Raw genomic sequence first — 24,437 nt, forward strand, 5'->3', positions numbered from 1 at the left:
TTATAGAAGGCTTTGATTATGTGAAGAATAACATGGTTAGCATGGAATTAGGGCAACTGAGATCCTCAAATTTAGACATTATATTTCAATAAGTAGGCATTTTCTTATGGATCCGTGCTAGTGGCTAATGACTAGAATGATGGTATTTATAGAATGTGTTGACTTTATGATTTCTTATTGAAAGATAATCCAAAAAGTTGTGGTTAGGAGCAATATAGATTCTTGTGTGACTTTGAAAAATGGTGGTTAGGGATGGAAAATTTCATCAAGGTTGGAAAAATATACCCCTCTTGGAAGAATTAAATTAGGCATTATGTATAGAAAACCTGTGCTGTTTGTTAGAGATATAGTAAGTGATCCATAGTCTTCCTTCTCCCATAACCATTTCCCTTTAGTAGCACAGAGTATGTTGCTGGCGGTGGGCGTGGGCAGATACTGTTGTTGTCATGGTTAATGCTTACCGAATGCGTTTTACGAACAGGTGAAGCATTTTACCTGTATTGTCTCATATAATCCTCACACAGTCTTATGAGGCATGCATTATTATTATTCCCATTTTAGAGATGAGGAAACCAAGGCCCAAAATGTTTACCTTGTCTATGGTTGCACAGTTTGCAAATACCAGAGCTGAGATTTGAACTCACCAAATCTGGTTGTAGATTTTGTAACAGTTTCTCTAGACTGCCATTCTGAAAGAGCTTTAGATCCTGCAATTTTTAGGAAAATGACATAACATGGTCAGTGATTGCTGATCTCACTCTTTCTCTAAGTTCCCATATTGAGAGGACTAATGAAAGCAGCTGTTAAATTGATCAAGAGTAAATTATACTATTTATTATTATTTATGGAAATGTAACAGTGCCTCAACTAAATTATAATATTCATGAGAACAGTGATCATGTTTTGCCCATCTTTATATCTCTGCAGTATAATAGTTTTTTAACAACTTTATTGATACACAATTTATACATAATAAAATTCACTCCTTTAAAGTATATAATTCTTTAGTTTTTATTATATGCACAGAACTGTGCAACCATTGAAATGATCTAATTTTAAATAATGTTCATTATTCCCCAAAGAAACCATGTAGCTATTAGCAGTCATTCCCAATTATTATTATTAGTATTATTATTATTTTAGACTTTGTCGCCCAGGCTGGAGTGCAGTGGCACGATCATGGCTCACTGCCGTCTCAACCTCTGCTGGTCTTAAGTGGTCCTCCCACCTCAGCCTCCCGAGTTTCTGGGACTACAGGCATGTGCCACTATATCTGGCTAATTAAAAAAATTTTTTTAGAGACGAGGTTTCACTGTTTGCTTAGGCTGGTCTTGAGCTCGTGAGCTACCATGCCTGGCCCCAGTTATTTTTTTTTTTTTAACTAAGCAAGAAAGCTGCCAAATATTAGAAACATTCAGTATTTAGCATTGAGCATGCAAAGTCACCTAATTTGTGGAAACTTGATATTCTTAATCACAGCTTTTCACCAAAATAATTATTTTCTTTTAATATGCTTTTGAAAATTATCTGGTTGAAATCGTTGGAAGTAGTTCATTCCATTTTACACAAGCAATTGCTATAATTAATCAGAGAAAGCGAAAGTATTATTACCTGCCATAATGGAGAGAGTCTATCTGCTCTAATCCCCTTTTCTCATAGACAACTTTTAGCCCTAGGGTATAGCGTTACTGGTTTCCTGAATCCCTCTTGGAACAAAAATGCCTCAAGGATAATCCTCAAAAGTTGATTTCTGATAAATGTGTATCTAATGCTGAAGATTCTTATCCTTTATTTCCTGGATGCTTTTTAATACTGTTTGAAATGAATCAATTACAACCTGAGAATTCTCATGTTCCTGACTTTAATGAATGCAAGGTTTCCATGAGTTTGTATGTGCCAAAGTTCCCTTCCCTGAAAAATGAGGAAAAATGGTTAATGTTCAGGTTCAAGTTGACTTTCGTGTGGAATGTTTTCTGGTCCTCCTCAGTATTCTGGTTAAGAGGCAGTAAGACATAGTTCCTGACAGTTTAGGTTTGGGATCAAAGAGGTTGTGGGGAAGGGTTTTACCAGCTTTCTTCTCCCAGACCATCAACTCCATCAGCTCCCCACTATGTTTCCTGGATGAAGACAGTGTTGATTTATTCAATCCTGGGTGAAGAGCTGTGGAAATTCAGCGGCACCTTGCTCCTCCACTAGTTTATCCTCCCACCCCTCCCCAATGTCTTCTTTGTGTACAGAAGTTCCCACCTAGTGACAAAAACCTGGTTTCAAGTCCTGGTCCTGCCACTTACCAGCTGTGTAATTCTTGGCAAGTCGCATAATGTGTGCATGTTTTCTCATCTGTGACATAGGATAATAATATTACCTACTTTATGGTGTTGTTGCAAGGATTAAATGAGATAATGCATATAAAGAATAGACGTTGACCTAAATACAGATTTTTTAAATGAACATAATTTTCTAATGCCTTAAATTTGCTGAGGGATTTGTATCCTTGCACATGAATGTATTTGGTTTCACAATCATTCTGTGATATAGTCAGAGCAGTAGTTACCCTTTTTGTTTTACAGATAAGGACATTGAGTGCATAAAAGGGAATGTTCCAAGGTAGTCACATAATTAATTTAGTGGCAGAGCTGGATCAAGACTGGTTCTTCTTACATCAGCTCCTTGAGCTGCTGTTTTTGTTTATTACTGGGAACCATTTGCTTGCCCTAGACAAATATATACTCTCTTTTTGTATTATATGATTCATTCAACAATCTGGAAGGTCCACATTTTTCTTTGACATAATATGGATCTCCTTGAAAGGTAACATGTTTACACTTAACTGACAGCACCTGGCTTCCAGGAAAAGGATACATGGACAGTTTGAATAGTTCCTGTGGAGCTACTTGGATTTGGCACTCAAAACTTCTTCTTTTCCTTCATCCCATGTCGTAGCTATAGAGAAAAGAGCTAGAAGTAGGATCATGAAAGCCAGATCAGATGCTTCCCATCTCTCATGTCTAGGCCAGTTTTGCAAATCATCAGCACAACGGAATAAATGCCAAGTCCTTATTTATTTCAAGTATTTTAGGTGTGGTTTTTAAAATGAGATTCCAATACCTTCATCACACAGTGTTCTTCCATGCAAAATGGAATCTGAAAGGGTCTGCTGATCCCAAATGTGCAAGTTATAGCTGGAATAAAATAATTATCTTTACACACCTGCTGTTGAATGGCTTGGCATTATTCCATTTGTGAGACACAATTACTGACACTACTGTATTGAGATCTGGGATAGAAAAAATAAGGGTCCTGTTTCTGACCTTTGTTATCATAGTTGAGAGTTTTGGACAGAGAATGCCCCATTATTCAAAATGGTGCTTCTAGAAAGGATCCATTTATGTTGCCCTGAGTGTCCTTGCTTTCTTGTGAAGTGATTTGTAGATCACCACATATAAAGTGTTAAATAACTCAACAACTTCCCCTGATTCCTGAGGAGGAGGCTGGCCTTCTTTATTCCTGTTTATTTTATAATGTGTTACAGGGACGACAATCAGTCAAGTCTCTTTTAGCTGCTTTCTTGTTTACAATGAGGCATCAATTCTGATTGGACACAGACTCAAACTGATTCCAAGTTCTTAGAAGACAAGGATCTTACCTTTTCAACTTTGTTCTGCTGGAGGTACAGCACACCTGGGAGTGGGAAGGGGGCAGTGTATGTGTGTGTGTGTTGCTTGGAGACACTAACAGTTTGAGTCACATTTATTCACGTGACCGTTTTGAGTCTGCATAGCTGTCTCATCTGGGATTACCTGTATCATGGATTTTTACCCCCTCTCTCCACTGTTCGTTTTCTAACCACTCCCACCCTCCAAAGTAGTATGAGCCATAGATTTTCTTTCAGCCCTTTCCATGGCACCATGACCACCTTACCCACACACCTTTTCTTTTCACATTGGAATTGTTTCTGCTTCAACGCACCCTTCTGTCTCCCTCTCTTACCTTTGGGTCCCTAATTCCTAATGTAATGGTATTTGGAGGTAGGGCCTTTAGAAGTTAATTAACCAAAGGTCAGATTCTCGTGATGGAATTAATGCCCCATGTGAAAAGGGGAAGGGCCTTCCTTTCCTGCCATGTGAAGAAGATACAGCAAAAAGGCAGCTGTCTGAAAATCAAGAAGAGGGCCCTCTCACCGGACAGTTCTTGTTATGTTACCCAGGCTGGATTTGAACTACTGGGTTCAAGCAATCCTCCCACTTGAGCTTCTCTTGTAGCTGGGACTCCAGGTGTGTGTCAAAATGCCTGTCTCAACAACGCTTGTTGTTTAAGCCACCCAGTTTCTGGTATTCTGTTATAACAGTCCAAACTAACGAAGACAAATCCTTATACTTAATGCTAAGCAGAAAGTCTCAAATTGACGTTAATAGGCGTCTAAGATATTTCTAATGTTTGTCAATCCTCTTTTGTGATAATAGGATAATTCAGACCTCAGGCTCAGAGCCTTAGGCTACAGATAAAACAAAATGGCTTTATTTTTGTTGCATTTATTTTTACTTACTATTTATGGCAGGATGAAACTGATTCTCCATTTGAGGTAAAGCTAAATGTTTCCTTTTTTAAAAAAATTATACGTAGTAAAATTCACCATTTGTGGTGTGCACTATGGGTTTTGACCAAAGCACAGTCGTGCAACCACCACCACAGGCAGGAAACAAAACAGTGTCCTCCTCCTTTCCCTAATTACCTGTGCTGCTCCCACCCTACATAGCTGGTAACCACTGCTTGATTCTCCATCTCTATAGAATATGTAGAATATAAATGGAGTAATCATACAGTGTGTAATCTTTGAGTCTGGCTTCTCTTTCCCTGAGCATATATGTGAGACTCGTCCATGCTGTGTGTATCTGTAGTTTTGCTGAGCAGTAGTTCTTTGTAGGGATGTGCCACAGTGAATTCATTCACCAATTGAACCACATTTGGTTGTTTTCCAGTTTTGGTTGATTATGCATAAAGCTCTTCTAAACATTTGTGTACGGGGTTTTGTGTGAATATGTTTTCATTTCTCTGGGGTAAACATTTAGGAGTGGGATTGTTAGGTCATATGAGAAATTTATGTTTAACTTTTTAACCAACTGCCAAACTCTTTCCCCAAATGGTTGTACCATTTTATATTCTTCCCAATAAGACATGTGAGTTCTAGTTGCTCCATATTTTTGCCAGCATTTGGTATTACGGAAACATTTTTAAACCATTCTAATAGGTTTGTGGTGGCTAAGTATTTCCTTTTTACCCAAATATGTTTAATTTTTTTTTTTTTTTTTTGAGACAGAGTCTCACTCTGTTGCCCACGCTGGAGTGCAGTGGCACGATCTCAGCTCCCGGGTTCAAGCAGTTCTCTGCCTCAGCCTCCTGAGTAGCTGGGAATACAGGTGCCTGTCACCACTAATTTTTGTATTTTTAGTAGAGACGGGGTTTCACCATCTTGGCCAGACTGATCTTGAACTCCTGACCTCATGATCCATCCACTTCGGCCTCCCAAAGTGCTGGGATTACAGGTGTGAGCCACTGCACCTAGTCTGTTTAATTTTTTTTTAAAAGCAGTTTCAGAAGGGGTTTTTAATATTAAATAAGACGTCTTTTTCACCTCAAAAGGCAGTTTGATTTGAGGGGTAGATATCAAGTAAATGGTAGTGCTGATTGTCATATATGGCAAGAATTGTGCGAGAGGTAGGTAACTGAGTGAATTTGGAGGACTAATACATTCTACTGTGCTCTAGCTCTATCAGCTAAAGAATGAGCTGCATGAAGCTGTCCTGGGTATCCCACTGATACTCTGGATATTTATCAGATGCAAATAAATGATTGTATTAGAATAGGAAAATGATGATCTGTTCTTAACGTGTAAGCAGTTGCAGTGACTGTCATTTTTTGAAGTCTTGTTAGATTTTTACAAGCAGGACCCTGATTAATTTAACAGCAGGTGATATCATGGAATATTCACAATTTAATCTTTGTGGGTTGATTATTTTCCTTTAACAATCTGGCCATAAGACCATTTGGACAGTTGCTGAGTGAGATCTCAACATCTTGAAACCGATGGCTTTGGGAAGGTGAAGCAGTAGGAAATGGCTTATCAGAATTTCACCAGTAAGATTTTTCTTTTTCTGCCTCAACTGGATATTTCAAGAGAATTTCTAGAATAAAAAGAGCAGACAAGTTCCCAGTCCAGTTTCCTTTTCGTAGTCATGGTTTGTGGATTTCAGTGATAAGGAAGGTCACTTTCTCATTTCCTCAGCACGAGTCTCTGAAGCCAGATACACTGCAAGTTTATGAACCATAAAATGTGTGTAAGAAGCAGGTAGCCACTCAAGCTTTACTGGATGAGCTTTGGGGGCATTGCTAATTCATTCTGAGACACTCACTAGGACATAGCTGAAATTAATTACTTAAGTTATTATCTAGTGGTGGGAAGGGTTGATATTCACTATTCTAGTACAAATCTTGGAGGTACTTAAATACTTAAAAAGGACCCTGTTTAAGTGATGAGCAGTTTGAGGTTTAAAAATAAAATCAAGTGGAAAAAATAGTACCACTTTCTCAAATCTACTTGTAGTATATTCCTATTCATCGGTAAGGCAAGTAAAGTATTGTTGACCTTGAGGCTGGCTTTCTGTGAGATGGGAAACCTTGGAACATTGTTTGTGTGATTCAGCTGGAGTCTATAAGTCTTTTGCATGTTTCTTGTGAGGACTGAGTTACTATTGCAGATACTTGAATAAAATACCCAAGAATCAGGTCTTAAAATATTTCTTAAATAATGATTTCATTCAGTTTATAAAATGCCAAGACAGTTACCTGCCTACTGATACCATTCGGAGCATGAGAGGTGTTTAAACAATCATTTCATCTCTTCCCATTTCTGAAGCTACCCTCCTGAGGTTACCACTGTTAAAGGTATAGTATTATTATACCCATTTAACTATGTGAACTCATAAAACTCATAAACTTGTAAAACAAGCCATATTCTGTTCTTCATTGAAATGCAGTGATAGTTTACATCTTATTCTATAATTTGTTTGTATCACTTCAATGCACATTAAAGGCATTCCTTCAGGTAACTGCATGTAGATTTAACCATTCTTTTTTTTTTTTTCTGAGATGGTGTCTCAGTCTGTTGCCCAGTCTGGGGTGCAGTGGTGCAATCTCAGCTCACTGCAACCTCTGCCTCCCGGATTCAAGTGATTGTCATGCTTCAGCCTCCCAAGTAGCTGGGACTACAGGTACCTGCCACCACGCCTGGCTAATTTTTTGTATTTTTAGTAGAGATGGGGTTTCACCATGTTAGCCAGGATGATCTCGATCTCCTGACCTCGTGATCTGGTCACCTCGGCCTCCCAAAGTGTTGGGATTACAGGTGTGAGCCACTGCACCTGGCTAATTTAACCATTCTTTACCATTTACCATTACATAGCTAAAACATTTTCCCAAGGGTGGATCAACCATATTTCATTCAATCATTTCCATATTCGTGGACACTCATTTTTTCTGTGTCTTGGAGGGCTTCTTTTGTTTTGGTCTTTTTTGTTTTGTTTGCTACAAGCCATGCTGTCACAAATATCTAAGAACATTTTTTTTTTTTCCCTAGAGACCACAGCCAATAGGAATCAATAGAATTTTTAAAACAAATCGTGGAGTTGACTAGATAGTTTTTCAAAGCATATGAGAGTTTTTTGTTTTTTGTTTTAAGAGAGGTTTTCTTCTATCTGTTTGAGATGTCATGCTGTTTCAGGTAAGTATGTTTCTTGTTCTTATTTTGAGTGTTAGAAGTTGTTTGGGACATGGTACTGGATGTAGTGTAATGAAGGCAACTCAGATATTCTCATGGTTGAGAGCTGTACTGACCACTCCAGTAGCCACTAGCCACATGTGGCTATTTAAACTTAAAGTTATTAAGATTAAATAAAAGTCCATATTCAGTTTCTCAATCACACTGGCCACTTTTTAATAGCTACATGTGGCTAGGGGCTACCAGGATAGACAGCACAGATATGGAACATTTCCATGAAGACAGGTTCCATCAGACAGTGATGGTTAAGGATGAGGGATGCTGCTGTCACATTGCCTGCGTTCAGACAGACCATGGCTCTGCCCAACTTGTTATGTGACCTTGGGCAGGTTACTTCTCTGAGTCTGAGCTTCCTCATCAATAAAATGAGGGTAATAATAATCCTTACTTCTGTGTTTCTTGTGAAGATTATATACAATAATAGTATTGATTAAGTGCTTAACACCTTGCTTGGGACATAAGTGAACATCTGAGAAATGGAAGCTATTATTTTTTTCCCAGTGTTATATATTTTTTTTCTTTTTGGGGGGTTGGACGCTGTGCTTATTGTTAGCTTAAAGCTGATAACTGCAAGATATCGTCGGCCCAATTTCTAGCTAGAAAAACAGAAGGCAGTATTGTAGGCTAAGGAAAATCCCAGTTTGTCAGCCTGGTCGCTTTTTTTTTTTTTTTTTTTTTTTATTAATACGCTGTCCCTGAGAAACATGGTAGAATTTGTTTTACTCGTCTTCTGTCAGGAAGTAACCCTTCTGGCTTTGTTAGAAGCATGGTTTGTAATAATTGTACCCAACCCAGATGGCTCCTGAAAACCCTTTGAAATGCCATCTGCCAGGCGTGTGTCCAGCCAGCAGCCTGTCATTCTGCTACAAGAAAAGAGAAGGCGGGGTCCCCTCCCTGGGTCCTTTTCTCCTCAACATTGGTGAATAGAGCCTGGTCAGGTTGGCCCAGACCCAGGGCGGGCTGCTCAGAGGATAGCTGGGAAACCTCCTGCTAGCCTGAGCATGGAAAGGTTTTGTCTGGGTAATAAACCCTGAACGTTTTGTGGGTGGAGACTTGCCCGCCCACACACTCCCTTCCCCTGCTGCTCTAAGGCATCCTAAGCATATTTATTTACATGGAAAAATGGGATCTGCTAGTTTCATGTTTCTGTTGAAATGTAGCATTTTTGACGTTCTTGATTATTTTGAATCCTCTCAGGAAATTAAGACCCCAGGGTGATTGTTGTCTTTAAGGTAAACCTGACAAATTGGATCTGAAAACATCATTGAAAGAATGGCAAAGATGGCTGCAGAAGGAGAAAAAAATCAACATTGTCTAGTTTGGCAAGACTATGAAACTCAACACATTTTTTGTTTTGTTTTATTTTGTCCTCATTTTTTTTCAAGATGGATTAAGTTAATGGAACTTTGGTATGGAGGCTGAATATGAGAGTTGCCATATAGAACATATTTAGGACAGATCCTTTCACAGCAAGTTTCAAAGAGATTCTATTCTTGCACTGCACTGGAATTCCCAGTGTGATGTAGACTGTGTTTTAGAGGTAGCTGGCTGAACAGCTTTTTCACTTGGCTCCAAGACATCACACCCTCCTCCTTTGCTCCTGTTTTGCTGGCTACTGCTGCTTAGTCTCCTTTGACGATCTTTCTCTTATTCTCATCTTCGAAAAGTTACAAGTTCTTAGTGTTCAATCCAAACTTCTTGGCTTTTTTTTCCCTAAACTCTCTCTGTAGATTTTATCTTTCTGTCTCTTGCCTTCAAATGCCATTGGTTTACTAATCAACTGGTCACTCTTATTATTATTATTAAGTTTACATTCCACCCTCTACTCTGACCTTCGGACTTTTAAGGTCAACTGTGCTCCAGCTGTCTGCACGTAGGTGTCTATTAGGCATTTCAAACCTAACATGTCCAAAAGTGAACTTTTGACTTTCTCTTTTCCCAAAACCTTTCCCCAAAACCTTTCCCCTCAGCCTTCTCAATCTCTACAAATGGCACAGCCCATTTGCCCAGGTCACAAAATAAGTATTTCTGTCTTTATTCTTCTGTCTTTTTTACATACAACATCCAATCCATCAGCAAGTTCTATTCTGTCTTCAAAATATAGACCTAGCATGGTGTGATGAGCTGACATACTTTTTTAAAATTTATTTTTAAGTGCTAGGATACTTACATATGACGTGCAGGTTTGTTACATAGGTAAACATGTGCCGTGGTGGTTTGCTGCACCTGACAACCCATCATCTTCGTATTAAGCCCCATGTGCATTAGCTATTTATCCTGGTGCATCTCCATCCCCCTGATGCTCTCTGTCCTCCATCAGTGGGTGGCATGGAGAGCATCAGGATAAATAGCTAATGCCTGTGGCGCTTAATACCTTGATGATGGGTTTTACTTTTAATATGTCTATTCTATGAACTATGCTGTAGCTCTTTAAAATACTCATGTTTGTAATAGAAATCTCACTGCTTCTTATCACTTCTGTCCTATTCTAGTCCATATCTTGATTACCATTCACCTGGACACTATGGTAACCACCTAACTGGTCACCCTGTTTCTATTCTTGCCCACCTCCCGCTCTACTCTGCCGAAAACTTGTTCTCCTTGAAGTCAAAGAGCTTTAAAAAGGAAAACCAAGCCGAGTGTGGTGGCTTATGCTTGTAATCTGAGTAATTTGGAGGCCAAGGTAGGAGGACTGCTTGAAGCCAGGAGTTAGAGACCAGCCTGGGCAGTACAGTGAGACCCCCTATTTGTACAAAAAAAAAAAAAAAATTAGGTGGGTGTGGTGGCACATGCCTGTAGTCCTAACTACTCAGGAGGCTGAGTTGAGAGGATCTCTTGAGCCCAGGAGTTCAAGGAGATAGTGAGCTGTGATTCCTCCAGTGCACTCCAGCCTGAGCGATAGAGCGAGACTCTGTCTCTGAAAAGGAAAATAAAAGAAAAACCAAATCAAGGCACCCCCTTGCTCAAAACCATTCTAAGGATGACATTCCATTATCCTTAGAATAAAATACGAAGTGTTTTCTGTGGCCTACGTAATCTTGCCGCTTGCTTTCTTTTCCAGCCCTTTTTTCACCACTGTACCGCAACCATGCTGGCCTTTCTGCCCTTCCATGAACGCACCAGATCACACCCATATCAAAACCTTTTCCCTTCCCTCTGCCTGGATGCATTCCCCATCACCTTTTCTATTAGCCTGGCTCTTCCTCATCACCTAGCTAAAATAGCTTCCCTACTTCTCCCTTGCTCCCTCCCTCCAAGACACTGTCTAAACCTTTAACCTATGTTGCTCTGAGATACTTTCTAATCTTTCAGTCTATAGAAGAATGATTTCCTCCTGATATTATATGCTATATTTATTTATATACATATTTGTTTTCTGTGTCTCACAGTAACATATAAATTCCATCAGGGCATGAGCTTTGTCTTGTTCACCAGTGTTTCCCCAGTGCCTGGCATGTGTTGGGGCCTCAGTAAATATTTGTTGAATAAATACAATATATAATGCCATGAATACACACACATATACATAAACAGATATATATATATATATGTATGTATAATAACAGATTATTATAGTGGGATTTGAACGGTAAGATTCTATCAATTCATTCTAACAAAAACATAAACTATAATGTCTACTAAAAATGATTGAGCAAAGCCCTCAAAAAGGATTATCTCATTCAATACACACAACAAACTTATGGATTAGGTGCTATTATTATCCCTGTTTTGCAAACAAGGATACTGAGAAATAGTAGACACTAAGGAACCTGTCCAAGACCACAGGTTGGAGAGGCAGACCATGAACCTAGGATTCCCGCTCCAGACCACTGCTCTTTAACAGTATATGATACTGTCTGTATGTTTCCTGTGCCTGACACTTGAGATGTAAATTTAAAAGTTGTGAACTACCTCAAGGGATTTGTCATCACCTGCCAGGGGAGGCATGAAATGGGAACAAATTAGGAAACAGTGTAAGAGTAGACTTTTTAACCTGAAGTTTCTAGCATGCTGATTATGAGAAGCAAACATCTATACTATAACCATCCTATGCCCAATTTGCAGCTATTTAAAATATTCAGATTTCAGATAGAAGAATTATGTGCACTAAAAATACATTTTGCCTGAGTAAAGTGTGTACTAAGTGTTGAGTGTTTTTGACTTATGAAAATAGTGAATATCGAGTGTAGGTGTGGATGCGGTTATTCACATGGGCAAATGATCAGAGACTGTACAGTGCTAAGAACTTTAGCGCCACTAGGCACATACAGTTGGTTATTTAATTGCATTACATTTCAACGAAGAGATCCTAGACATAGGGAAATATCGTTCCTTATTATATAGGAAAACATTGACCTTAAATCACCACCACAGGTAATAATGCCTTGCAAAATGAGCTCTGTTGAATGTAACAGCAGAAATCACATTTTTTGCTCTTTTTTTTTTTGGTCTCATATTTTTTTTTAATTATTATTATTTTTTTATTAAGTATTTATTGATCGTTCTTGGGTGTTTCTCGGAGAGGGGGATATGGCAGGGTCATAGGATAATAGTGGAGAGAAGGTCAGGAGATAAACACGTGAACAAAGGTCTCTGGTTTTCCTAGGCAGAGGTCCCTGCCGCCTTCTGCAGTGTTTGTGTCCCTGGGTACTTGAGATTAGGGAGTGGTGATGACTCTTAAAGAGCATGCGGCCTTCAAGCATCTGTTTAACAAAGCACATCTTGCACCACCCTTAATCCATTTAACCCTGAGTTGACACAGCACATGTTTCAGAGAGCAGGAGGCTGGGGGAAAGGCCATAGATCAACAGCATCCCAAGGCAGAAGAATTTCTCCTAGTCAGAACAAAATGGAGTCTCCTATGCCCACCTCTTTCTACACAGACACAGCAACGATCTGATCTCTCCTTCCTTTCCCCACACTTCCCCCCCTTCTTTTCAACAAAACCGCCATCGTCCTCATGGCCCGCTCCCGATGGTCGCTGTCTCTTCGGAGCTGTTGGGTACACCTCCCAGACAGGGCGGCCAGGCAGAGGCGCTCCTCACCTCCCAGACAGGGCAGCCGGGCAGAGGCGCTCCTCACTTCCCAGACGGGGCGGCCGGGCAGAGGCGCTCCTCACCTCCCAGACGGGGCGGCCGGGCAGAGGCGCTCCTCACTTCCCAGAGGGGGCGGCCGGGCAGAGGCGCTCCCCACTTCCCAGAGGGGGCGGCCGGCCAGAGGCGCTCCTCACTTCCCAGACGGGGCGGCCGGGCAGAGACGCTCCTCACCTCCCAGATGGGGCGGCCGGGCAGAGGCGCTCCTCACTTCCTCCCAGATGGGGTGGCGGCCAGGCAGAGGCGCTCCTCACTTCCCAGACGGGGCGGCCGGGCAGAGGCGCTCCTCACTTCCCAGACGGGGCGGCCGGGCAGAGGCGCTCCTCACCTCCCAGATGGGGCGGCCGGGCAGAGGCGCTCCTCACTTCCTCCCAGATGGGGTGGCGGCCAGGTAGAGGCGCTCCTCACCTCCCAGACGGGGCGGCCGGGCAGAGGCGCTCCTCACTTCCCAGACGGGGCGGCCGGGCAGAGGCGCTCCTCACTTCCTCCCAGATGGGGTGGCGGCCAGGCAGAGGCGCTCCTCACCTCCCAGACGGGGCGGCCGGGCAGAGGCGCTCCTCACCTCCCAGGCGGGGCGGCCAGGCAGAGGGGCTCCTCACATCCCAGACGATGGGCAGCCAGGCAGATACGCTCCTCACTTCCTAGACGGGGTGGTGGCGGGGCAGAGGCTGTAATCTTAGCACTTTAGGAGGCCAAGGCAGGCGATTGGGAGGTGGAGGTTGTAGCGAGCCGAGATCACGCCACTGCACTCCAGCCTGAGCAACATTGAGCATTGAGTGAGCGGGACTCCGTCTGCAATCCCAGCACCTCGGGAGGCCGAGGCGGGCAGATCACTCCAGGCCAGGAGCTGGAGACCAGCCGGGTCAACACGGCGAAACCCCGTCTCCACCAAAAATACAAAAACCAGTCAGGCGTGGCGGCGCGCGCCTGCAATCCCAGGCACTCGTCAGGCCGAGGCAGGAGAATCACAGGAGCCCGAGGCAGGGAGGTTGCAGCCAGCCGAGATCACGGCAGTACAGTCCAGCTTTGGCAACAGAGGGAGACCGAAAAAAAGAAGGAGAGGGAGACCGGAGAGGGAGAGGGGGACGGGGAGGGAGGGAGAGAGGGAGAGAAGGGGAGAGGGAGAGAGGGAGAGGGATCCCATAATATTTAACATAGCCTCCTAGTACACGGTACATAATTGCTGTTTGGTTTATTTTCGTTTCTTGACTTATGTGTAAACCACATTCTGCTCATTGCTTCCACTTTGTTGACTGAGATTGGGCTAAAATGATAGATCCATAGCCCAGCACCTGAGCTGGGTGACTTTCGTACTCTGGATGCTCTGCATTATTTCATAAGAGGAAGCGTTACATTTGTTAGCCACTGAGAAGATGACCAGATTAATTCAGGGGGAGAATTTTCTAGCAAATGCAGTGTCCTTTCTCCTTAGAATTCATGGACGGCCTCTTTTTGCCCAACATATTAATTACATGAGGAGCAGCAGCATTTTAATCCCTGGGAGATGTCCAACCACAGATCTCAGGCAATCATATTTCTCTAGTGATGTGTTTATGCAGTGGGTGTCATTTTCTTTAAAGGGCTTTGGAACTTGCCGTTGTGTTGAGGAATATGAGAATCTCAAGGCCTGTGATAAAAACACAAACCCCTTAGGCTCTGAGCTTAAGGTGGATACGTTTATAGTATTTACTGGAGTCCTAAAAGCTGCTGACTGTGAATGTTGTCTGTATAAAATCCAGTTCACCTTTTTTATTCAGTGCATTGTCAAAAATGGTATAAAACTCTCTCTAGGTTACCCAGCTGTGCTTGGTTTTCTCTCCCTCCCATTTGGGGGTCCCAGGCACTAGAATGTGGAAATGAGAATGCTGTTGTGTTGTGTTAGAAAGAAGTTGCCTTTACTGTGTCCCTGTCTGGACAGATGAGGCGGCAGAGTCTTAGGTACGCCCTCTTACTGAACAGGTTATTTTAATTACACCTGATTGTGGAACTTCCTGTTTTAGTTGACTGATGGTTTGTTGTGCCTTTGTATTTTCTGCTACAGGCACAACCCGATCTCCCAGAGAAGGAGAAGTGCCTGGCGTGGACTATAACTTTCTGACTGTGAAGGAGTTCTTGGACCTCGAGCAGAGCGGGACTCTTCTGGAAGTCGGCACCTATGAAGGTGAGTTACTTGTAGGACAGCATAAAAAGCTTCTCTCCTGGGTACTTCAAAGGAGCCAGAGCCATCCAGGCAAAAATGTTTTGTGGAATCTGGAGGTCTAAACAAATAACAGGAGATTGTAGTTCACCTTAATATGATGAATAATAGATAAAGTCTATGGAATAAGGCTTTGTGGAGTTCTTTAAAAATAGTTTTTGTTTTTCTGTAGGAGTTTTCTTTTTTAATTTACCTCTTCAAGTTTGTGGGTGTGTTTTGTTTTTAATATGGACATGTATGGTATTAGAAGAGAAGGAAGAATCATGGTTAATCACAAAATGTGACCCTATAAGTAGTGTTGTTTTAATCTTGAAGAAATAAAATATCACTTTCCTACCGATTGGTTTTTAATGTATTTTTATGTGATTCATAAGACAAACTTTTTTTTTTTTTTTTGAGACAGAGTCTCGCTCTGTCGCCCAGGCTGGAGTGCAGTGGCATGATCTTGGCTCACTGTAAGCTCTGCCTCCTGGGTTCATGCCATTCTCCTGCCTCAGCCTCCCGAGTAGGTGGGATTACAGGTGCCTGCCACCATGCCCAGCTGATTTTTTGTATTTTTAGTAGAGACGGGGTTTCATCATGTTAGCCAGGATGGTCTCGATCTCCTGACCTCGTGATCCACCCGCCTCGGCCTCCCAAAGTGCTGGGATTACAGGAAAACAAATTATTTTAAAAATATTTAGCTAAGTAATCTTCATATACCTGTCTCCCACCTGCCTAATTTAGGATTCAATATTATAAATAATCTGATTACTCTTTTGAAGTTTATGTCAATACAGACGTGTGTGCACATGCGTATGTACATGTATGCATGCCTGTTGTATGGATATTCCCATTTCTTCCCTGTTTTCCCCAAAAGGTAGTATATAGTACATGCTGTTTGGACCTTGCTCTTTTTGTTTAACAGTATGTCTTAATAGGTCTTTGCAATTCAGTAATAAAGCACTTCTGGTTTTCTTCTTTTTGAAATATAATTATAAAAATTATAATTCATTTGTATGGGCATATCGTAATTTATTTAACCACTTCCCTCTGAACAAATATTTGAGTCAGTTTCAATGTTTCATATTTCTAAACACTGCTGAGTTGAATGACATGGATGTATCATTTCATATAGGTGCAAACATATCCATAGGATCAGATCCCATTGCTGGGTCAAAGCCAAATGTGGTGGAAAAAAGTCACGTTTTTCTGAAAACAGTATTATAGCTTGATTACTTTTTGGAGTGTTATTATTATTTGAGGCAGAAGTGGTGTAATGATACTATTAACTAGGACAGATTATTAACTTGGTCAAGTTATTATGTGTATCTCTTTACAAACTCTTTAAAATTTGGATTTATTAGGCATTCACAGGGGCATTTTAAAGATTAGACTTAAACATAAAGGGTAAATACAAAGTAGATTATTATTTTATTAGGGACATTATAGCTTTAATGTGATAATTGCTCCTGTTACAGTGACTAACACTCATATCATGATCATGAATCTTAGAGATGGCTGTTTCTGGTTTGATATTCTTTGGAGAAGAAGGGAAGGAGCATTGTCTTTGTACATACTGCTCATTTCCAAATTGTGAATATACAGTAGACAGTGTATATTAATCATATTCCTGCTCATGAATCAGGAATTTTTGTTTGTTTGTTTTTGAGTATTGCTAATTATCAGTTGGCTTAGTTTCCTGAAACTACATGTTGGGATGTGACTGGGTGGCTGGTGGGCTGGGCAGGGGTCCGAGAATAATCGAGGTCTAGGAGTGTATAGAGGGAAGGGAGGGGGGCTGCGGGAAGGTACAAGGAGCTTCTTCAACATGTTGTCAGCATGCTGTCCTCACATGTTGTACATGTGAAGAGGAGAGCATGTGTGACTCTTCTTTGGTTAGCAGAGAGAGAGTTGTCCTCGTCTGAAATCAGTTATTATGCCCATCTCGGGGGCTTCAGTCATCAAATATATAAAACGTCTATTTGCATTTTTGGAGAGTCTGGGGTGGGAGTGGTTGTACAAAGCAAAAGAGGATTGGGTCGGAAAGGAAAAACTTGTGATTTAGACTCCAATTTAACTTGGAAGATGGAAAGTAAACTCACTTTATTCAGTGTTAATGGAACAAATGATATATAGGTGGAGTCAGTTCTTTTTGTCATTTAATTTTATCATTGCAACAGAGGCAGCTATTATCTTCACTGAATTTTTAGATGGGGACACTGAAGCCAAGTGGCGTTAAATAACTTTTTCAGAGTTGCAGAGTCAGTTCTAGAATGCTAGAGCAGGAACCAAACCCAGCTCCGTGTGACTCTCAGATCCTACACTCTTTCCTAAAAACCCGAAGAATATCTTAGATATAACTAAGAAGCTAAGGAAAATAATCCATTAGTACTTGAAGCTAACTTCCTGGTCTATAGCAGTAGAGGAATGGTTTTCAGAAAATGTCTGATTGTCTTATAGAAAACGGTGCCTTTGTGAGTGTTGCATAGTTATTTTGGAATTGGAATTTTCTTAGGCGCAGGATTAATCTTTTCCAGTTCTAACCCATTTGTACAGTGTTCTTCAGCCTTTGGCCTATTAGCAGCGAAATTTCCCTACCATATGAGATGGCTCATAATTTTTCTTGTTTTTTTTTTTTTTTTTTTTTTTTTTGAGACAGAGTCTTGCTCTGTCGCCCAGGCTGGAGTGCAGTGGCGCAGTCTCAGCTCGCTGCAACCTCCGCCTCCCATGTTCAAGCGATTCTTCTGCCTCAGCCTCCTGAGTAGCTGGAACTACAGGCGCATGCCACTGTGCCCGGCTAAGTTTTTATATTTTTAGTAGAGACAGGGTTTCACCGTGTTGGCCAGGTTGGTCTCAATCTCATGACTTTGTGATCCGCCTGCATCGACCTCCCATAGTACTAGAATTACAGGCGTGAGCCACCGTGCCCGGCCGAGATGGCTCATAATTTTTTGGAACTGACCAGAGTATATTATATTGACTCTTAAAAGCTGAGAGCCAAATGGAATGTTTATTAAATGCCATATACCCTCATTGGAGTAGGGCTGGAAAGACATTTAGAGAACTTCCTCTGTCTTTGCCTCCCCTGGACAAGTCCCTTGATGGTGGCTGCTGTCTATTGGTGGATACTAACAAGCATGCAAGCCCTGCTGTCACACTGCCTGAGTTTGATTCTCAGCCCCTTTGCTATTGAGCTGTGTGCCCTCCGGCAAGTTACTTAATGCTCTATGTCTCCATTTTCCCATTGGTAAAATGAGGATAATAATAGTGCTTCCTCAGAGGTAGGGCTAAATGAGACAATAATTGGAAAGGGCTTAGCAGAGTGTCTGACACATGTAAGCTCTCCATCAGCATTAGCTCTTGTATTTACACGCACCTAGTTCAAAATTGCTTCCGTAGTGGATCCCTTTCCCCTCTACTAGTCAGTAAAGCAGCAGATTTGCCAGTAAAATGTCTTTATTTACTTCCCAGGTACTCACCATCTTTTTTCCCCTCCTGAAATTGCTTTCTCCAGACCTCTGCTGGTTCCGGAGAGGAAAAGTCTACCACAACAACACAAAGCACTCTTTAAAGCAAGACATATATAAATGTTTAAGTAACAGTAATAAGTGTACATGATGGAATAGTTCCTACAGTAAAAGCCTTAAAACTAGCTAAGTCCTACTTGTTTCCCCTCTTCCATATAGGTAACCATTATTAAAGACGCTAGTGCAAATATTCAGAAAACTTATATGTACACAACATATATGTATATCTTGTTTACTTCACTCTGTTATTGCCCTTTGCCCTTAACATACCTTGGAGATCTTTCCACATTACCCCATATAGTTTCACCTCATTCTTTATAAATGCTGCATAGTATCCCAGTGAATGAGTATATATATATTTACATATATCTATATCTATCTATATATACATATATCTGTATCTATATATATACATATATCTATATCTATATCTATATATAAAACTTATTTAACCAGCCCCCTGCAGATGGACATTTTAAATGTCCCCTGCCTCACCTCCCCCTTCTGTTTTTGGTGGTGGTGTTATAAATAGTGCTTCAAGTATATTGTTATGCAATTATGAGCATAACTATAGGGTAAGTTTCTGGTAGTGCAGTTTTAAAGCAAGCCTTTAATGCATATATAGTTTATTTCAACAAATATTTATTGAGCATTTATTTCAGGTCAGAGTTTTTTGTGAGGCAAGGGGTATGATGTACAGGGCAGTAGACCAAAACTACCTGTCTTTGAAGGTGCTTATGTTTTTTAGTTAATTATTTTTGCTAGTGCTTGTGTGGCACATAGTAGGTGCTCTTCAAAGTGCATTGTATGCACAAATTCATTTAATCTTCCTAACAAGCCTATGAGGTAGGTTCTATTTATGTCCATTTTACAGAAGAGGAGTATGAGGCCCAGAAATGCCAGTAATCTCTTCTTAGTTCACATGGTAAATCAAAGATAGAGCTGGGATTCAAATTCAGGCACTCTGGCCACAGAGTCTACACTCTTCCCCTGCTCAGTCTTGTGAGGCAGATTAAACATAAACAATTTTGCTGGGCGTGGCTGATACCTGTAATCCCAGCACTTTGGGAGGCTGAGGTGGGAGGATTGCTTGAGCTCAGGAGCTCGCTACCAGCCTGGGCAACGTGGCAAAACCCCATCTCTACAAAAAAATACAAAAATGAGCCGGGCATGGTGGTGTGCACCTGTAATCCCAGCTACTCGGGAGGCTGAGGTGGGAGAATCACCTGATCCTGGGAAGTTCGAGGCTGCAGTGAGCCAAGATCACACCATTGCACTCCAGCCTGGTCAACAGGAGCGAGACTCTGTGTAATATATGAATGAATGAATGTAAACAATTTTAAGAAAAGTAATGAGTGGGCTGGGTGTAGTGGCTCATGCCTATAATCCCAGCACTTTGGGAGGCCAAGGCAGGCGGATCATTTTAGGTCAGGAATTTGACACAAGCCTGGCCAACATGGTAAAATCCCCCCTGTACCAAAAAATATATATAAATTAGCTGGGCATGGTGGTGCCTATAGTCCCAGCTACTTGGGAGGCTGAGGTGGGAGAATCACTTGAACCCAAGAGGCAGATGTTGTAGTGAGCTGAGATTGTGCCACTGCACTCAGCTTGGGTGACAAAGTGAGACCCTGTCTCAAAAAACAAAAAACAAAAAAAGAAAAAAAGTTATGAGTGTTTTGAGAGAAACTACATAGCACTCCAGAAGCTTATAGAAAGGGCACACCATTTCATCTAGTTTTGGCAGACTCCCTAGAGGAGGCGAAGCTATGGGAGGACTGTGTTAGGTCAGGTGAGAGGCTGGGAGATGGTGTTTGAGTTTAGTAATCAACATGGGCCACGGGACCTGAATCCACAGAGAACGATGTAATGATGAACCAAGAGAGGATTAGAAGGATGGCTTCTAGAAAGGGAGGGGAAGCACGCACACCCTGTTTCCCTTAGAACCACTGCTACCCCGTAAGAACTTCCTTCCATGCTGGGAATGTTCAGTATTCCGTACTGTCCATTATGGCAGCCAGAGGCGCTTGTGATTGAGAAACCAAGTTTTAAATTAACTTTAATTCAATATAAACTCATTTAAATTTAAGTAGCCACACATGGCTGGTGGCTCCAGTTTTAGAATAAAAGCTTCTGAAAGGAAGGTTGAGGACCTGCTCAACAAGATCTCTGTCCTCACCAGCTGACTTCACAAAGCAAAGCAGGTCTTAAGAGTTAAGCTCCTTTAAAAAAGAATCATCATGTTGAATCCTCCCAAAGAGGATGTTATGCAGGGGAGTGGTGATCTTCTTTTGTGGATACATTCTATGACAGGTGAGATGGCAGACAAATAGAGTGAACCAGTGAAGCCTCAAGGCCCAGTAATCTTCAGAATTCTCTTTCAGGCCCAATATTTGCTTGATTTACATTGGTCGGTTGTAGGACTTTACAGCTGGAAATGCAGTAAAGTTAGTTTCTTCAGATGATAGAACTGAAATCCAGAGAGAGCTTGCTTTAAGATACTGCAAGGAGTTAGGGACATAGCCTGGCCAAATGTTGCAGGACTGGGATGCTTTTATTTCCCTTTGCCTGAAAAGTAATCCTTCTTTTGTATCCTCAGTTATTAGTTTGTGAGTTCATTCATTTATTCATTAAAGATAAAATGCTGAACAAAAGCAGATATGGTTGTGGTCACTGTCTTTATGGGTCTTAACTGTCTAGTGAACAAGACACTTTATTTAAATAAACAAATATCCAATTGTAAGTGTGTGAAGGTCTTTAAAGGAGACCATAAGACAAGGAGAGTGGATGTCTGTGGAATCGAGAAAAAGTACCTCTGTAGAAGTAGTAATTGAAGTGAGATCTGATGGTTGAGCTGGAGTTAGGTTGCTGGATTTAGCAAATAAAAACATGGAACACCCTGTCTTGCATTTCATCTGGCAACCACAGTTGGAGTTGCCTTTGAACCACATTGGTGATGGTGGTGGTAAATAGTCAGCTGAATCTAGAGATATTTATGTGAAAAGCTGAATTTGTTAATGTATTGGTTATTGTGAGAATGAGGTAGAAAAGACAGATGATGATAATCCTCCTAAGATAACTCCTAGTTTCTGTCTTCTATTACTGGATAGATAGTGGTACCATTTGTGAAAATAAAAAATACTATAATTGGGGTAGGTTTGGGGGGCAGGGGCTCCATCCTGAAACTTTCTATCCACCGACAGCTGTGATGCTGAGAGTTGTGTTATACTCCCAACAGAGTAGAGCCCCTTCCTGGCTATGTAAAGAATCTGATTATCACCACTCACAAGGCATAGAAGTTGTTAGTAGAGTTTGTCATTGATCTCTGCTTTACAGTTTGAACCAACTCCTCATTCTGTCACTGAACAGAATTGGCATCAAAGCAAGGTAAAGAAGACAAGAATAAGCACATCTTTCCAACTTGGCCCAACTTCCTAATTGTGGCACCGAGCTTATTTATTTGATATGGTGCTTAAAATAAATCAACTGAACCATTTCCCTTTTCCCTTGCTTTTCTTTTTTTTTCTGTTGACATTTTTGCTCTGCAAGACAGGTCACTGCCTCAGCCAGCCCTTAGGACTTCTCTAGGAGAGAGTTTACAAGGGATGAACTATTCAGTGGAGGGTGGGCGTCCAGACATGGCTGTTTTACAAATGCCTCTGGGTAGAAGAGGCTGATTATACACTTTGAGCATTGCAAAGGTTTTCCTTCAGCATAGAAGTGCAGTGCCAGGGTGACATTTCAAATTGGAGTTATGGGTTGCATATTTCTGCATGTTAATTAGGAAGAGGATGTCAGCATTCAGTAATGTTATTGTTTTGCTTCCTAGAAGGTCTGCAAAAAGGCAGCTGCCAATGGTATAATTTTGGGGGACACAGAGATAAAATAGGGGTGAAGAGAGTTCTTGTTTCTGGTTAAAGAAAGCGAGACTGTCTGGAGTCCTGTTCTTTGGCAGGCCCTAGAAGCAGTCTGTTGTGATGAGCTCTGTTGGCAAACTCTGTCGTGGAATGTTCTCTGTTGATAATGAAAGTGACCAAATGAAATCTGTGCTATAATTGGCTGTTCTTCTGCTTATGAAGATGGGGAGAGCTGGCAAAGTTTTCTTTAATTCCCTGCTTAGAGATCCCCAAATATTCCTGGAGTTAAAAGCGTAGATGTCAGAGACAGACTAATCTGTGTTTAAATGCCAGTCATCATCTTTGACTTGTGTGAATATCAGTTTCTTTATGTGAAAATGGGAATATTGATGCCTTTTTTTTCTGTAAGATTGTTTATAAAGATTAGAGTAAGTGAATATATGGGTAGTGACACTTAATAGGTGCACGATAAAGGTAACTTTAAAAAATGTTCTTTGAATATGTGTTGTGATAGTACACTCTTCTACACATTAACCCTATTATCTGTCTACAACATCAGGCCTGATTGGAGACTGCCAGAGTTGATTATAGGCTAACATTGTGCCAAGCACAGTGCTGGGTGCTTTATACACATTATCTAATTTAGTCTTGGCAAAAACCTATTAGGTTGCCATGATTTTTATCTTTATACTATGTGAACTGAGGCTGAAGACAGAGAGGTCCCTTACCTCACTCAGGGTCATAAAACTCTTATGTTGTCCTGTTTGGTCTTGTATTAGAAACCAAATGGCACTGGCAAGAACAAACTGCTAATTATAGAACAGTGGTTTACCGTCCTTCTGTGCATGAACATCCTATTTTTGTAGGGTGGGGCAGGTAGGAAAAGGAAGAGTAAAAAGAAAGTATTGCAGTTTTATGAAGGAACTATCATGTGCTGAGCAAGCAAGTAGCAAAGCGAAGTGATGCAGATCTTGGTAATTCAGATGTAATTGATGGACTGGAAAGAAAGTGTTGTGAGTCATGCTATTAAAAACTGGATCCACAATACAGGTTTTTAGGAGGATCCCAGGCTGGAATTCATGTGCACTATCTGCCCTTATTCATTTACTCATTCTGCAGTGAATTACCGGGTAATGGTATGTGCTTGGCACTGCGTCAGGCCTGAGAACACAGTGGTACACAAAATCAGATGTGGCTCCTGGCCTCTTCGAGCTTATAGTCTAGAGGTGAAGACAGGTACTGATTAATTAAACAGTCTGCTATATACAATAAAGGGCATTGGAAGGGGAGGTATGTGGCTCCTTGAGAACATATAAGAACTGTTAAGGACAGCTTTGATCTAGTCTGTGGGGTCAGAGATACTGTTGCTGAGGATAAGCAGGTAGTAACAGGGTGAGGAGCAGAGGGAGGAGTGGGTGCAAGAGCTGTGAGATGGGGGAAGGGGGCACAGTTTACATGCTGGGGGCTGAAAGGCAACCAGTGAGGTCAGAGCGAAAAGAACAAGGTGAAGGCAATCAGGACAAGTGCTTGGAGAGTGGGCATGGGGCAGACCACTCAGGACCTTGAGGCCAAGGCAAAATCAGATATGCTGGATGTCCATGTATTCAGGTACTCTATACATATTTGCACTATACATAAAGAGAGTAAGATTTTTGTACCCCTCTCCCCCCAAAAAAGAAAATTTTTGCCCCCTTGGGGGTGATATTGCCCCTGTTGAAAATGCATGCTGTAGATTCTCAGGCATGGGTGGTCACTACCATCCTGTTCTCAGGCTTATTTTCAAAAGCTTGTCTCATAGGAAGAAGACAGACTAGTACCCCCAATTCCCACCTCCATTTACCTTGGACCAGCCATGTAACTCCATGGCAGGCGTTTCTGCCACTTTGGGCCTCTATGTTTGTCATCTGCAAAAGAGGAATGATTTTATCTGTCCCAAATGGTTTTGCT

General features: G+C 41.4%; 1 protein-coding gene across 33 annotated transcripts in view; it reads left to right on the forward strand.

Moving 5' to 3' along the window:
• MAGI1 (membrane associated guanylate kinase, WW and PDZ domain containing 1) overlaps window positions 1-24,437 on the forward strand; it is a 679,422-nt gene that overhangs the window by 524,650 nt on the left and 130,335 nt on the right. For all 33 annotated transcript variants that reach the window (XM_063661855.1, XM_054483404.2, XM_063661857.1 and 30 more), the window contains one exon: window positions 14,969-15,088. In XM_063661855.1, coding sequence (XP_063517925.1) covers window positions 14,969-15,088 — 120 coding nt within the window. The remainder of the gene's footprint in view (window positions 1-14,968; window positions 15,089-24,437) is intronic.

This window comes from Pongo pygmaeus, chromosome 2 (genome assembly GCF_028885625.2).
Source record: "Pongo pygmaeus isolate AG05252 chromosome 2, NHGRI_mPonPyg2-v2.0_pri, whole genome shotgun sequence".
NCBI lineage: Eukaryota > Metazoa > Chordata > Mammalia > Primates > Hominidae > Pongo > Pongo pygmaeus.